Source organism: Anopheles aquasalis, chromosome X (assembly GCF_943734665.1).
Source record: "Anopheles aquasalis chromosome X, idAnoAquaMG_Q_19, whole genome shotgun sequence".
Taxonomy (NCBI): Eukaryota; Metazoa; Arthropoda; class Insecta; order Diptera; family Culicidae; genus Anopheles; species Anopheles aquasalis.
Window position 1 is genome coordinate 7157216 of NC_064876.1, and position 16910 is coordinate 7174125.

Consider the following 16910-nt stretch of genomic DNA (forward strand, 5'->3'; position numbering starts at 1 on the left):
AAAAATTCAATACCTTATCTCAAACCGTTTCGTCAGGAAAAATCCAGTCTCATCACTTTCTGAACGCACCATGTATATTGGTCTCTGTGGTCTACGAAAATGCCGCCTAAACCCTTTTTGTTGAAGATTAGTGTATGATTTACTCATATGTTAAGAAAATTACACTACGCGCACCATTTTTAATCAGTTTGAGAAATAATACATAATTTAAATTGCACATAAAAGGTTTCAAAATATGTTGATTATTTTTCTCCTGTTGCTCGTTGAAAAGCTGAAAAACGTAATGAAATTTTCAAAAAAATGTTGTAGTTTTTCTAATTAACAATTAATAAACACGAACACATTGATAAATGTTGATAAAAAGTGTTGTTTTGAGTTTATAAACATAGCCCATGTGCATAGCCAACGTATGGGGTACCCGGGTACCCGGGTGCCACTGGGCGGGTGTTAATTTCATCGGCCCATAATTACCTTTAAATATGAGATATCAAAACAATTCAAAAGCGAAATCGGTGTGAATTGAGTTGTACTTTGGGGATCCGGAGTTTCGTAAAAAAATATTGACGGGAAGGCATTCATCTTTTCGTTGAAACTTGAAATGGGTACCCGGGTACCCGGGTGCCCAACCGAGGGTTAAGGGGGGACTTCGGTATTTAATTTTTATTTGCGACACATGTTTTTAACATTTTTCCCTGAAAGCTGATCCTTTCAAGAGTATTGTGTAATAGTTTTGGATCAGAAAAACTGGAAAACTGACAAAGATACAGATTTTTGAAAATCCGCATTTCATACAAGGCTACATGCAGCCCGCTGACTTCCTTCCGCTTGAATTCCAAAGACACCAGGCTGTCAACGACCAAAACTTGGTTCCATGAGGGCAGGATGATGATTGTTCCTAGGACGACCATCAGGGATTCTCAGCAACCCGCGCTGACCTTGAGGCCCTATGGGGAGAGGGGATAGGCTTAGGCTGAAGCTTCTCTTTAGAGTACCTTGGTACAACGTCTTAATTTGGGAGGGAAAACGGGGATTACGAATGATGAAGTAGGTGGTTTGGATCATCATTCCAAGGAAGTCGTTTTAGACGGTTGTTTCTTGGTGTAAGTGCTTTGGCACTGCCTCTCCTCTGTGTGTAATCTCGAAAGAGGAAAGCCGCGGAGGTGAGGTAACAGGAACCAAGCGAGTGGTTTAGTGGGTGGGAGTCCCACACTGTTCCTGGTGTCTTTGCCCAGGTTCGTACATTAGTATTCCACTAAGCTTGTAAAATAAAAAAAAATAAAAAAAACATGCAGCCCGCTACTTTGAAGAACGTTTCCCTAAACCAAAGTTTTTAAAGTCGGTGACCATCATACCGTAAAAACTACTGGACCGATCGATTTGAAATTTTTAACACATAATCTGTACACTTTTTGCCAGGTAACCTCGTCAAGATATCATTAAAATTGTTAATACTTTTTGTAAAATAATTCTGTAAAGCTCGTGTTTTTTTGCCAGAATCACAAAAAGCATTACTTATTCAACTTCAAAAAACTGCCAAAAATCGAAAAATTAAAATAGCAACAAAAACTCGCCGGGGTTACCTAGATAAACTTATAACCTTTCTAACGAAACTCGATTTGTATGTTTCAGATGATCCGTCATGTCGCTACGATGGACACCGCAAAAAGTAACTTTTCGTCGACACGCCTACCAAAATTTGATGCCATTGAATAGTTTGTCCATGAATGATGCTCAAAACTATATCAAATATTCTTCAAAAGTTGTAGATTAATAAGCCATTTATTTGCATAATGGCTTATGAATGGTTACGTCACAAAAAATCGTCAAAAACTGGCCTTTTTCTGGCCCGAAAATACCGAAGTTCCCCCTTAAACAGATTTGCAGAAAAACCATCTGAAGGAATAAAAACTTTAAGTGCGGCTATAGAAACTGGTTGGTGCATATTTTGCAATTGATCGAAAAATTAGCTGAAAATCAAAATAATTCCGATCCGGTTCCGGTTTTATTTGTTCCGGTTCCGGTTTTATTTGTATTTTTTACTACTTAAAAACGTGCCAAAACCAGAAGTTGAATTAATAAATCGGGTTGGAAGATATTTGAAAACTATGGGTGAGGCTATAGAAACTTGTCTCAGTGTATAATACTACTACTGTAGACCGTTCAGGGATGAGACGAGTTGACAGCATTTCCGGACAGTAAAGCAAGAGAGAGAGAGAGAGAGAGAGAGAGAGAGAGAGAGACCAAACGCAACACCCCGGCATACTGTGAAAAAGCGCCACCATTCGCCAGATGATTGAGTGGCATGAATCTCATCGCAGCGACACTCGCGACAACGCAACGGATGAAACGGCTTGAACGTCTTCGTGCCATAATCGGACCCTCACAAAAATCACTAAACTAGCGACGGTGCCCGGCCCGTTTTTCTATTGACGCGGTTGCCATTTCCGCAATCCGGTGCGATTCGCGATTCCGCAGTGCGCGCGCGGATTGAATGATGGATGAGGGAGCCCGCCCTCTCTCTTTCTTGCTCCTGTGTCCTGTGAACTCTTGCCTTGTTTTCCAGTTCCGCTCTGGGATTTTTCTCTCCAGCAAAAAAAAAAAAAGAAAACGAATGATTCGCGATTGTGAATTGATCTTCGTTGGGGAGGTAGCAGCGACAACAGACAAGTTTCGATGCGACATTCGTCTGATGATTGACAGACACACACACTACCGGTGACAGCTGCGACGGGTTGTGGAAACTCATCGCAAAATAGTTCATCTGTTTTTTTTCGCTTCCTAGAAGTGTCCAGGAGCAGCAGCAACAGAAAAGTCCATTGTCAACCAATTTCGCAAACGAAGTAAAGCTAAACGTATAACCCGATTCGTGGTTCAGCATGTTCATATGTGATTCGCGAGCAGCAGTTGCGCAACAACGCTGTGGCGCGATCTGGCGATCCGATCTGACCACTACGAGGCAACGGGCGCTTCCAGGTAACGTGCGGAACGGGCAGCATAAGCGATTGAGGTTTGGTACCTTGGGAATAAACAATCGTTCCGATTCCTTCTTCCGGACCACGGTGGAATCTATTCCGCAACCGGGACGAAGGAGCGAATCGTCTTATAGAACGGAAATGGGCAGACAAGTTCATAGAATAACGCACACCCACCACAATCCATCCAGTTAGCCGGTAGAATGCCCTTTACGGTTTTTCTGGGTGTCTGTGTTTTTTTTTTGTTTTGCTTTGTTCGTTTTGGATTTTTTTTTGGAATTGTTTGCTCAGACGAATGGTCGCTTATTGAATAATTAAATGAGAACTTTGACGAAAAACGAAAAATCCAGCGTCACGAGCGAAAAAAGGCAAAAAAGCAACTTATCAATACGAACTCGCGTAGCGCAATGTGCCGCCGATAGAACACACATACGGCGAAATCCCAACACACACATTTGAACGTTTTTCACCAAAACAAAAAAAAACGCTAGATACTCGGGCCGGTACATACTCGACGCGACAAATCCAATATCATCAACTGATATATTATCAATAATTCCAAGCATCAGGTTCGGTTCCCCGGATGTGCCTTCTCTCTGCCCCGGAATGCCCCGGATGTGCCATCACTCTCGGTTCCTCGCTGCCCCCGCCCCCCTCCCCTAACATTCCCGCTGCTTCCGTTCCGATTGCTTTCGGTTTATATTTTTTTCGGTTTCCTTTCCGGTTTCTCGATGTTATGTGTGTGTTTGGTTGTGAGGTTGTGAGGATGCTACAAGACATCCACTACGACATCTGCGCAACTGCAAGGAGTGGAAAGAAAATGAAGTTACCACGGGTCTTTGGTGGGGGGTGGGGGGGGGGGGGTTGGAGTGTGAAAAAATGGCGCGAATCGCGATGGTGGAAACCAGATCGCTCGATTGAATGATGCTCCTGCTCCAGACACCCCCTTTCACACACATCCACACATAGCGGGCGCGCCTTTGGGCTTTTTGGCTCGGTTCCATAACGAGAAACGTGTTGCTTTCGCTGCCGCCGTTATCGCCATCACCTGCTACCACCGGCTGCCAGCTGGTGCATCTGGTGCAAGCATTCATGGTGGTAGCTCGGTGGTGCTGCTAGTTCCCAAAAAAATGGAGACAGTTAGAGCAGGGCGACCATTTTGTTCCAATGTTCCACAACACCAACATTGTGTTGAAAAATTGAATAAAAATTAAAGCGACCTGTTACCGACACACATAACTAACAGCTGCCTCTGGATATTTGCAATTGGTGCGCCCCCTCCCGCAGGTTCCCGTTTCGACGAAAGTAAATTGCGTGGCTTCGATTCGAGCGAAGGGATGAGGAAGGAGAAGCGAAAGAAGGACGGGGGAAAAGGATGTGCTAATTATGAGGGGGGGGGGGAGGAGGGCGGTTTGCTAGTAAAACATTTTTATGTTTTAAGACCCCATTTGCGCATTTCATGTTGATCAGGGCCTTGGAGGCAAAGACCATGTTGCGTTTATTCATTTTAGTTTTCTGTTACTTTCGGCTTTGCCTTCGGGGGGTGTAATCGTTAATGGCGGAAAATGTTAATGCCGAGCGTTCGTTTGTTTGGTGGCACAGTTGATTGGTGGCTCACACCTATGCTCACTAGAATCTCTAACAATCTCTAACAGACAAGGACGGCCTCAAACGAGGGGTCCTCAAAGAAGTATTATAGGTGTGGGAAGGGAACAGTAGAGGAAGAAAAAAAATGAAGAGTATAACACCCTTTCACCAAGTCAGCCTCCACCCTATACGGATCAATGCTTGCAATGCTTTCAATGCGGACCCGGACCGGACCGTCCGTCGCCAGATGGTCAGCGCTCCCCCCCTACCTCCCCCCCCCCTCCCCGCCCGGGGGGCGTTGGTGGACTGAGGTGCAACAATTTTTGGCCAAAGGGAAGTCAAAACTTTCCTTCAAAGCCGGCTAAATGCCCACGCCCAGGGTGAGTGGGGACATTTCTCGGGAGTGTTTATTTTATTGCCGGTCGGCTGGCACCTCACTAACTCTTGATGGTTGGTGGTGGAAGTTCTTTGGCGAAGCTCTTTTGCCCTTTTTTTATTTTGGTTTTTGGCTCCTTCGTTTTTTGTTCGTTGTTCGTAGTTGCTGCTGTTGTTGGTTGTTGTTGTTGCTGCTGGTGCCACCAACTTTTGGGACACTCAACTTTTCGTCATCTATTAATACATCACAGAGAGCCCGCTGAGGGCAATGGGCTCGTGGATGGGATCATAGATGGCGTGAGAGAAGTAGGAAGTGCCACCAGAAATTAGGACTCTCTGGGACCGCGCCCGTTAATCTGCGACGACTTTTGGAATAATCCATCTTCCATAGACGCTCGGTAGCGTACCGATCCTCGGGACGATGGGACCATCAAGTAGATCCGGGCCTTCTGTCGGAATAGAAGAACGCTAAAGGTGCCCGGCCACGATAGCAAATTTGCACAAGTCAAGCAACGACTCACCGGGCTGCCATCCAATGCAAACGTTGTAAAACTTTCTTTCAGACGCACAGCCACGCATAGTAACTTTGTTTTACAGCTCTCTAAAAACACATACGAACAACGCAGTCGACTGTGACTGATTACAATATTTGGTACAGTTGTGCTTGAGTTGAGTTTGAGCAGCAGTTCCCACAGTTCTCAGGTCCTGCTCGGTTATCCATGTACTCGGTTTTGTCCTCTTTGTTGGTGACAGCACTCCTCAAGCACTTTAATCCTCGGTTGGGCACCTGGCGTTTACCCCTTCGATGGGCACCCGTTGGGTACCCGGGTATCCCACTTATGAGTATTGCATAGTTAAGTTATTATTCCGCTGTTTTTAGCAAATTTGTATCAAAAATAGTGCACTAGAATTAATTTAATAGTATTGACAACTTGTTTTTGTTTCAAAATCAAAATTAATTAAAAAACAATAAAAAAATGAAGATAATGCATTGGTACCCTTTCGTACGGTCATTTTCTATCGTAAAGCATGCAATAAGATTGTAAAGTGATTGAATTTTCCAGCAAATATGTTAATGAAATTATTTATTTCTTCGAATGAATCTGTTTTGAATCGTCAAAGGCACTTGCACTTTCCACGCAATTGTAACTAGTGATACTGACGATAGGGACCTGGAAAGCAAACACTTTGACAATATCGAATGATATCGATATCGATGTAGATGTGAAAATGCAAGGATGACGATACACATTTTTTTAAGCAGTTACTGTTTTCAATACTTACACTGCAATTGTTTCGTCACATTCTGATAATTTTTAGAAAACAACATTAGAGCTGTGCAAAAGTATCACGATCGACCAAAACGTTATCCGCAATGGGACAAAGAGCTTTGTAGTTGTCTCATTTTTTTCTAAACAAGTTTAAAAATCAGAACATTTTTGAAAAAAAAATTTCACGAACACTATTTCAAAGTATTACTCTGAAATAGCACGGTGCCTTCCACTTCTAGCAGAGATCGATTGAGCTAGGAGATAAGATCATTTGATAATTTTGTCTCTGTGGTCAACGAAAACATCCCCTAAAGCCTCTTTGGTGAAGATTACTGTGTGATTTTCTCATACGTTATAAACATTACATTGTGCGAACCATTTTTACTAAGTTTAAGAAATAATATATTATTGAAATTGCACACAAAAGAATAGAAAATATGTTGCCTATTTTTCTCCTAATGCTCGTAGAAAAGCTCAAACGTAATGAAATTTTCAAAAAAAAATGCTGCAGTTTACCTAATTAACAATTAATAAACACGAATACATTGATAAATGTTGATAAAAAGTGTAGTTTTGTGTTTATAAACATCCCCACCCGGGTGCCACCGGGCGGGTGTTAATTTCATCGGGCCATAATTACCTTTAAATGTAAGATATCAAAACAATTTCAACGCCAATTCGGCTTGAAATGAGTTGTACTTTGGGGACCCGGAGTTTCGTAAAAAAATATTAACGGGAAGGCATTCATTTTTTCGATGAAACTTGAAATGGGTACCCAAGTACCCGCGGGTGCCCAACCGAGGGTTAAAGAAGCAAATCAGATCATTAGAGCAGGTCAAGCATGCAGCAAACAGTGGTTTCATCCCACTTAAAATTGATGGAACTGATATCGTCGCAATCGAGCCAAGTCGAGTCGAGCCGAGCCGAGCCGTGCCGAGCCTCGGCTGCCGATCAAAGTCAAAAGACGCCAGAAGAAGCCTGTATCGTATCGATTATCGATTAAAACTGACGCTCGGTCGTCCGTAGTAGTAGGGTAGTAGCTCCATTTAATGCACCGGGGACCCTTGCGGGCACATAACATAACGCGCTATCACAAAACACCATCACCAACATTCCACAGAACCATTGATGCTGTGTGTGAACGTCACTTTCTTCGCCTAACAGCATTCCTGATGTTTCGGAACAAGCCGATTTGGGTACGCAGAGGGCGGGCTGCCATCGTAGAGCAAACATCGTTCATCGTACGTTCCATTTACAGCCCCGCGCGCTACAGGTTTCTCGGGCACAAACATCGTTGGCACATCCGCTGCTACCCTAAACCCTCTCTCTCTCTCTCTCTCTCTCCCATAATGGGTTTTCCTTTCACCCTACCATCTACCAGTCGTAGAGAGTGCAGAAATCGCGAGAAACCGTCACCGCGCCGAGCCGCGTTTGCCCACAAGAAAGAAAGAAAAATGAACGAAGCGAAAAAAAAACCCAACATGAAACGCGCAACAATCGTAAAATCGCGTACTCGACGATGGCTCGCTCGCTCGCTTCTGCCGCCGCATACTTTACAACCCCCATCCCCCATCCCTGTTAATGTTTTTTTCCAAAATTTAATAACTTAGATTTTTCGAATCTTCGCTTGCGCTTTACGACTACAGCGCGTGTCTTGAGGTGGCAGAGCATCTCAGCGCCGCCATCCAATGGCAGACGAAAAATCAAAATGAACAAACGCAATTTTCGCACCATCCAAATGGGGCTGTACTCTAGGCACGGGAGGTAATGCTGTGATGCGTTGTTGCTGGTGTTGTTGTTGTTGCGTGTTGCTGCTGGGCGCCCTCTTAATCTCTCCACCACCACCACCCCCTCCAAACAAGAGAGGGAGGGGAATGGGGGAGGGGGGAGGCGGTGCGCTTATGATGGACCCCTTTTTTGTCCGTGTCCGTGACGTTGCCGTCAGTTACCTCCGATTGCCATCCCTTCCATTCTCTCCATAATTCCCACCTTCCACCCCCCCCCCCCCTTTTTGCATGCTCCTCAGCTGCACGGTCACTGTTTGCCTTTGTCGATAAACGACATCATTAATCAAACAAGCCCCGTAAACCCCCCCCCTCCTCCACTCCACCCTGCCACCCGCGGGTAGGCCGTTAAAACGGTGAGGGGTGCAAGGAGGGAATGCTTTTAGGGGGTTGATCGTGGTTCGTGTACCTCCCCCCCCCCCCCCTCCCCTTTCTTCCGTTCTCTCGGGTTCAAGCGCTGGAACCAGACATTTTTGGGAGGTGGTTTTGCGTTACAGTGCACATGACCGCGCACGCACACACTTCATATCGTTCATTCGCTCGAAGCAACTAGTGGACCCATGAACTTGTTGAGCTTTTATTGATTGAAATATTTTCGTTCGATTAATTGTTTCCTGCCGCCGCTGCTTCTACTATTTTTTTTTAAATGATTTTCCCCACTTTTGGTAAGGGTGGGCCCGTGCGTGCGAAGAGGGTGTTATGGTTGATTAAGTGCTCACCAGCCCACAAGCATCTGCCCCCCGTGTGGTGCGCTCGAGTCGACCGTACTGACCGTGATTGTTTTTTTGTTCTGGTCTGGTTTTGCTTTGTTTTTTTCTTCTTCGTTTTGGTGGTAGAGGTGGGGAACACTGGTTGTGAGATGGAGGAGAACGAGTGGAGAGGGTTGGCTGACGAAAAACTGGGCACGGGTCACTGGCAGTCGGCTATCGACGGCGGCGACGGCCCTAGAATCCAATCAATGCTTCCGCCACTACCCATTCATCCCTTTCCCGCGCCCCTTTTCGATTTGTCGCGCGCGCGCGCGCGTGTTCGTGTGCGCGTGTGCTTTTGCGGGGTGGTAAATTAATTTCCATAATTGTACGCGCACGCCAAGGCGCTTTGGGGCATTTTGTTTGTTGCTTCGTTCGCCGTTCTTCTGTTTTTTTTTATTTGCTTTCTCCTTTAAATATTCAGTCACGTCAAAAACACGCACACAAACGCACCCACATACCGAACGAGCATAAATGGAAGAAATCACATTCGTGACCACTGGCTGGCAGGCTGGCTGGCTGGCTGGCTGGCTGGCTGTTGCTGGAGATGCCCCTCGCATTACGTCTATTAGAGGCCACAACCGAACCAACCAGAGACCAGAGACACGCACCATTCGCAGAACGAAAATTGTACAACAGAAAGATAGAGAGCGAGTGAGATAACATATTGGAAGCTTGTAGCCGTAGCGGTGCCGTCAACGTGGAAGCGGTACCGTGAGTAGAATACAATTTGTAATCAAGCGGTTCACGCGCGCGCCCGCGCACTCCCCTCTCGCCATCTCCCTCCAAACCACTCGCCGCTTTGGCCGCATAACCTAATTTATCGTATACGTGATCAGCGAGAGCGCACGCGGCGGTGCGTGCGTGCCGATGCCAAGATGCCACCGCAGGCATTCTGCTTTTTTCCATTTCGCATTTTTTGGGGCATTTTTCACTTCGCCACGGTACCAGGGTGGGTGGAGAGAAAGAGAGGGAGAGTGAGAGTGAGAGTGAGAGAGAGAGAGAGAGAGAGTGAGAGGGGGGGGGAGAAGTGGGTGGGAAAAAGAAATAGGAAAATGGTTCATCACATCGATTCGCTGCCCCGCTGCCATGCGCAAGGTGCGTACGTGATCTTTCTCTCTCTCTCTCTCTCTCTCTCTCTCTCTCTCTCTCTCTCTCTTCCGCTCTCCCTCCCTCTCTCTCTCTCTCTCTCTCTCTCTCTCGCTCTTTTCTTAGAAGAGTTGAAGAAGCTTGAGAAATGGAATCTTCTCAATGGATCATCTTCCGAGCTCGAGCTTCTATCTGAGTGGTGCCTGGGATCTCGCCTACCCCTCCGCCCACCCTTGCAAGTCCTTTCTTCTTGCACGAGCTAATTACTCACCCTACAGGTAGCACCTGCAAGTGCCACGGAGTGCTCGACTGTGAACGTTATTTCTTGTCAGTGCCTTTGCTTTATTTTGTTTTGGGGGGGCGGGGGGGTTGGATTTCTTTTCGTGGGTTGTTTTTGTTTTTTTGCACCCGGTCTGGCACAGGAACTGACAGTTTTGCCACTCTCTCTTTCTCTCTCTCTCTTAATCCAAGCAGTGAGAATTGTTACTTTTCTCTCACTTACCTTTGAGTCAGCAAGGTAGCGATCGCCGCACTCTTTACCCACCCCAACAAGGGCACCAACGAAGATGGGAGCGAAGTTGAGGGACGCAGGAATAGTCCCTCGACCCCTTCCCCCCCACAAACGCCTTCATCGTGATGTTAGATATTTATTAGAAGAAAAATAAACAAAACAGACCGGCCCCTAAGCAGCCGTCGGTGTTGCCGTGCCTGCCGTTCCGGTCGCCGTACCGGCAGACAATCGAGACCCAATCTCCTACCCTCTTTCTCTCCTCATCTCCTTTACGCCATTACGTTATCTCGTTCAATGCCGCCATTTTCTTGCTGTCAAAAAGGTCCTGGTCCCATGTTTGGAAGATTTAGTCGGCTAAGCACTTGATGGTCAGAGAACATTTGTCAACGTTGTCTGTTGTTTCTATGCGCATGAGGAGCCGGGGGGAAGTGGGAGGGTGGAGGGCGGAGGATCTCCCCTACTGAGATGTGGGAAGATGTCCCAAAACCAACCAAGCTAATGCCGGGCTGTCACCCATTGTCCACCCCTGTTGTCTTGTTTGGAAAGAGAGGGTAAAGGTTTAAGCTATCGGATGATGTTTAAGAGACCGAAGCGCCATGTACGTGCCTGTGTGCGTTTTCGAGTGGAGGTTGGATGTTTTGTGACAAATAATTTTAATTACTATTCTGACTTTTTCTAAAAATTTGCCGAAACCATTTCCCAGGGCTAACAAAAAAGAAGAGAAGGTTGCGCACGCAGGTTGCGAGAGCGTTTGCTTAGCTGGTTTACTGGTTGTCTTGTGAGCCAATCGCTTTCGAGGGCCAGCTGTGGCTAACGCCACCCTACCGCTATCGTCTGCTTGTATCTAATGTGGATTTTAATTTTCCATTTCCAAAACCTAACAAGTGGTGCTTATCCGCCGGAAACCGGGTTTGCGTGCCACTGGCAGAGAAAGAGAGAGAGAGAGAGAGAGAGAGAGAGAGAGAGAGAGAGAGAAAGAGATAATGCGGACTGCGGGCGAATCGTTAGCGCTGCACAACCTGCCAACCCAAGGTTTTTTGTTTCTTTAAGCCATTTAGAATAAAGCTGCTCTTTAAATATCCAGATCAAAAACGTTAAATTAGAAAAGAAGGCCAAGGCATCTGCTGATTGCCATTTATCTCGATTTCGAAAGGGGTTAACAAAACAAGGAAAACAAGCCAACAATGCAACCGTTACCTTCCCAAAGAGTTCTAGCGTGGGCAGCAAGCCTTTTTAGCGGAACAGCGGCGGTGTTTCTCCAAACAAATTAACCTTCGTTATGTAATGGCTGGTATGTGTTTGCTACCTTTAGCTGCTTTTTTCGACTCCCGTGACCCCCTCCGAAAGAGTGAGGCACTGGGCGCCTCCATCGCAACGACCAGGCGCCTCCATTGCGCATTAATACACAAAAAAAAACACAACTAGGAGCAGTAGAAAAGGAAAAAGATTGCTCAAAAGAGTCACAGAAACAAAGAGACAGTGAGAGAGGAAAGATGCGGTGCGGGAGGTGCAGTTAAACTAATTTTAACAATTCCCTTCGCTGGGAGGCGAAATGAAAGCCATTTGGCATTGCTGGATGCTTCGATTAGCATCACTTAGTCCCAAGCGCGCCCCTCTCTAACCCCTCTAATCCAATTGAAACGAGTGCGCAGTATATAATTTCCTCCTACGCTCATAACACCGTAGCCAACCCTTGCCCCTCAACCATCACCAACCCCTCCCATCTGTCTCTCTCTCTCGCTCTCTCTCTCTGTCTCTCTCTCTCTCTCTCTATATATATATGTTATCCTCTTCATCAACTGCACGAGTGATAGAGAGAGAAAGAGAGAGAGAGAAAGAGAGAGAGAGAGAGAGAGAGAGAAAAAGAGCGGCAGGTCAACTAGATCCACTTCAGGTCCAGTAACGCTAATAGCTAACATAAAACAGAGACTGTCCGACTTCGGTGACCCACTCTCGCTGCGCCACCCCGAGAGACCGTGCAGTGTCCACCTCGATCTCGCGCAGGAAACTGAAGCGAAGAAAATAAAAAAAAAAAAAGCGAACGCCCCCACGTACTAGTAGTTGTGGTCCAGGTCCCATTGCCAGGGATGGTCCATGCCCCTCCGGTGTGCAGGTGCAAGTGGCACAACGGCAAGCAGACAGTGGCAGAAGAGACAGGCAGCGGTCGAAGTGGTGCAGGCTGCAGATGTGTTTACCTAGCGACAAGCGATGGATGCAGCGCAGGTGATGGCAACTACCTCAACAGGTAGTGACCGTTGCGATTACGATTTCGATCCGGTTCCGGTCACAGGACCGTCTCTCTCTCTTTCTCTCTCTCTCTCTCTCTCACACACACACACACACACACACACTGCCGTTGAAGCTGTTTGCTGCACCGTTGCAATGGTGTCCGATGATGCGAAAAGATTTGCCCTATCGTTCAGCCGCTTCCATCACCCCCGATATCTATCTCTCTATCTCGGTAGTTCTTTGCATCTCACCTATTTTCAGATCTTTTGGGATGCTCGGTTAACCATTGAAGACCAACTTAAAACTTGATGGGCTCTGCCAAGCGTTAAGTTCATAATAGCAAACAAAGAGAGGGATAGAATAAAGACCAAACACATTTTCAGCCAATCAGCGGGCCACAGCTTAAAGTACTAATGTGTCACGAAAGTAAGATAAATGGGTACTCTATTTGGTCGTGTGAACAAATTTTATAATTCTCGTATTTTTTGTAGTTTGTCAGTACTGTAATTAACATTCATGCCAAGTTTCATGTCAAAATAATGATTAGTATTTGAGATATAATTTTTTTGTGTGGTACTGAAAATGCATTCCTCGTTTTTCGCTATGACAAAATTTTTGGGTTAAAATGATGCAGAACGCCTTTGGTGACTACGCTAAGTTAAATAAAAATGGTTACAAGTGGTAAAAAGACTTCCAGGAAGGTCAGGAACGTGTTGAAGACGAAGAACGTCCTAGACGACCATCAACGTCAATTGACAAGACTCATGCCCAACAAATCAAAAATTTGGTATTGCAAAACCGTCTATTAACTACTAAAGACCTTGCTGATGATATTGGGATATTCATATAGTTCGTCAATTATGAAAAATGTTTTGGGCCTCAAACGCGTCTGATCTCGACTGGTATCGTTGGTTCCAGCGACTGGCGTTGGATTTACGTGACTTTTTCGCCAAAAACTCCAGTCATACCCTTCCAAATCCATCGCTTTCGCTTGATTTGGCACCGCCTGGCTTCTAGCTATTTAAAAAAAAACCCAACGGACTGCTCCAGGGACACCGTTTTTAAATGATAGAATAGATTCAAGCGGCTGCGAAGAAGGAGCTGGAGACCATCCCTAAAGTTCACCTTAGCAAGTATTTCCAAAGCTGGAAAATCCGTTGCTGCAAGTGCATTATATCGAGGAGGGATTACTTTAAAGGGGACGAAATTGATTAGGAGGAATATAGCAGGATCATTCAAAATAAATCGAAATTCCCTTTACTTTCGTGACACAGAAGTATTAACCAGTCCGCGTGCCGCACATCTATGTGGTCAATGTTGAAATGTTGAGAAAAATTTGATGAAGATAAATTTCATGAACACAATTGTCATTGCAAACATATCAAAATGATATGTATATCACACAAATAATGATCAAATAGATCAAACATATACTCCGTGGATGTGGCCGTGGGCCGCAAACAATAGTTTGGCGGGCCGCGAGTTTGAGACCACTGGTCCAGGGGAACATAGATACATTACATAATTTACTTGAAGGAAGGTTCATCCAGACTCGGCCTAAACTGGGTTAAAGTGTCGTGCCGTGATTTGTTGACGGCGAAGACTGTTAGCTGGCTGTACGGGGCCCTGCTGATGGTAATCATTAGCAACGCGGGAGATGAAAGGGGAGGGGAGAGGGCACCCAAAACCAAATCCACGGTCGCCAAGTTCCATCATCCGCTGGCGCGCGCGTGTGTATGTTCGAGACAGTCCGGCACCAGCTACACAATTTTTACAGCCCCCAGCCTCCAGCTTCCCCCTTTCACAACCCCCACCATTCACCCGAAGCTAACAGGCACTAGCAGGGTTTTGCCAGTTTGTCAAACCGACAAAAGGATTGACCGAACCGGTCGGACCGAAATGACATTGCTGGCCTCCCGGTTGCGCTTGCGAGAAGAGAGACAGAGTACCTCAACCATCACCATCAACCCTCTCACCCCATCTGTCCATAGAGCGGTGCGATAGGCACTTGAACCTGTCATACTACACACACACACACACACACTCGGAGTTTGGACAAGACCTTCTTCTTATTCTTCTTCTTCTGGCCGACCGGCTGCGCCCGCTGCTGCTGCTACAGAAGCCAAGTTGATGGAGTGGGAAGGTGGCAAAAAACTAACATTTTCACTAGAGAGATGGTCGCCCAGCCCATCATCCGCCCACCACCTCACGCGCACGCGTGTGTGTGTTTGTAGCTCGGGCGACGGTAGCCATCCTTGCAGCCATCACCGTCATCGTTCGTCGCGTTGGTGGTTTTTGCGGAAAGACGCACCGCTACAACCACCCCCCCCCCCCCCCACCCCCGCGGCATCCCATACCATTGGTGGAACATTGACACCCAAGGCAGGGTGGTCGGTTGGGCGAAGTTAGCATTGGGCTTGGCACAATGGCACGACTAACAAGGCAACAACCGTGCCTGTCTCCTTCTGGTGGGCTCCTCGTCCTCATGTTGCCCGTTGGCGCACCACAATTCCCACAGCCCCCCCCCCTTGCGCCGCAAACACACGCCAGGCCCAGCCTGCGGGCAAACCACACACATACACACATACACACACACATTCACACATATACACACTTTGTTGTGGATTTTTTGGGGGAAAGGAGAAGAGAGAGAGAGAGAGAGCAAGGGGGGGGGGCTGCTAGATGCTCTCCCATTCCCATCCGATCTCATCGCACCGCCCGTCTTTTATGATTTTCTTCTCGGTGCTTTGCTGCTCTTATTTGCCTTCATTCTTCCGTTTCTTTCTTCGCTTCTTTATGCTTCGCTGGAAGCTGGAAACGCCTGGCTGTTCTGGGAGGCATGGTGGAAGAGGTAGAAGGGGGCGAAAGAAGACACAATCGATTGTCTAACGAAGGGCGACTCGAAGGCATAGTCGGCGTCTTCGTCGTCGGAACCCACTAGGACATGTCTAGCACGTGGGAAAAGGGAGGGAAGTAGGGGTTGTGTCTCCTGCACACCCCTACTGGCGCCACCGTTTCGAACCGCGTTTCAGTCGCGTTCACTGCACGGCAACGACACCAGCATCATCTTCATCATCATCCTCATCATCCCCATCATCATCATCTACATCGAAGTTCGCCGATAACCAAAAAGAACCACGGCGTGTACCAAAAAGAAGAAAAAGAGAAAGACGAGAAGAAAGGAGAGGAAGAAGAAGAAAAAGAAAAGGAAGAAGAAGAAGAAGAAGAAGAAGAAGAAGAAGAAGAAGAAGAAAGGAGGAAGAAAAGGAAGAAAAGAAAGAAGAAAAGGAAGAAACAGAGAGAAGGCGCCAGTCGGCACGGACTTTGCTAGGCCGACGAGGATGATCTTGGCAAACGAGGGTGCCGAATGTTGTTGTTGTTGTTGCTGATGTTACTGTTTTGATGGTGGACAAAAAAAACCCCACACCGCACTGGCTCACACCACGTACTTACTTGTGTGCACGAGGCTGATGGCGATGGTCAGCAGCAACACATTTATCCAGATGCTATCCATTCTTCTGCTTCTGCTTCTGCTTCCTCTCGTTGCTGCCGTGGCGAACTGTGTCTGTTGTGTTGGCGATCTCCTTTGAACAAAGCTGCGCCGAAAAGTGCTTTCGTGCTGGGAGTAACGGGGTTGTAAGGTTGATTGTGGTCGCGGCGACAAACGCACCTGCACCGGCACTAACACTGTGTAGGAGGAGAAGGAGGAACAGGTGGTGCACTGCGTGGGGACTTGGTCGTTGATCGCCAACTGGTTGCGCATCGGCCTCGCTAGCTCGCTCTCGTGCGCCTCTGTCTCGTGACTGCTTTGCACATGCACGCTCCCACACAAAAACACACACACGCGCGCGCGGGCACACACACACTGCACTGCACACGATTGGTAGTAGTAGTCGTTTTCACCTTTCACGCGCACTCGATGACGTTTTCACCGTGGCCCGTGGGCTGCGAGGTTGCATCGCGCAAACAGGGCAGTAGCGCTATCGGGTCCCTCGGTGTGAACGTTTCACAGGGAAGGAAGCATGAAGCCACCCCGTCCCGTCCCGTCGCGCCCCTCAGCACCCCTGCCTCACACAGACACAGTCCACGTGGTCACGACCTAAATAGAGCGCGCCCTCGGAAATTGGGAATGGAAGTAGACTTGTTGAATGATTAATATGAGAAGCGCGTCATCTGAGCGCAAACGCCTCCCCAGGAAGTTCCGCGTCCGGTTCACCGCTCCCTTCTAATCCTAGGTATCTACTAATTCCTCCTTCCGCGAACCGATCGACCGCAAAGACCATGAGTGTCAGCTTATCGATAAACCCGAGCAAGGAGCAAGGAGCGTGGTGGTCAGCTTGGTG

The 16910-nt window shown here is 47.1% G+C and overlaps 1 protein-coding gene across 3 annotated transcripts in view; it reads right to left on the bottom strand.

Moving 5' to 3' along the window:
* The window catches only part of LOC126570764 (uncharacterized), a 118594-nt gene extending 101998 nt beyond the window's left edge, over positions 1 to 16596 (bottom strand). For all 3 annotated transcript variants that reach the window (XR_007607854.1, XR_007607856.1, XM_050228746.1), the window contains exon 1: positions 16021 to 16596. Coding sequence is in view for 1 of the 3 variants with exons in the window: in XM_050228746.1 (XP_050084703.1) it covers positions 16021 to 16330 (310 nt within the window). In the remaining 2 variants the exon portion in view is untranslated. The remainder of the gene's footprint in view (positions 1 to 16020) is intronic.
* Positions 16597 to 16910: the final 314 nt, after the last annotated feature.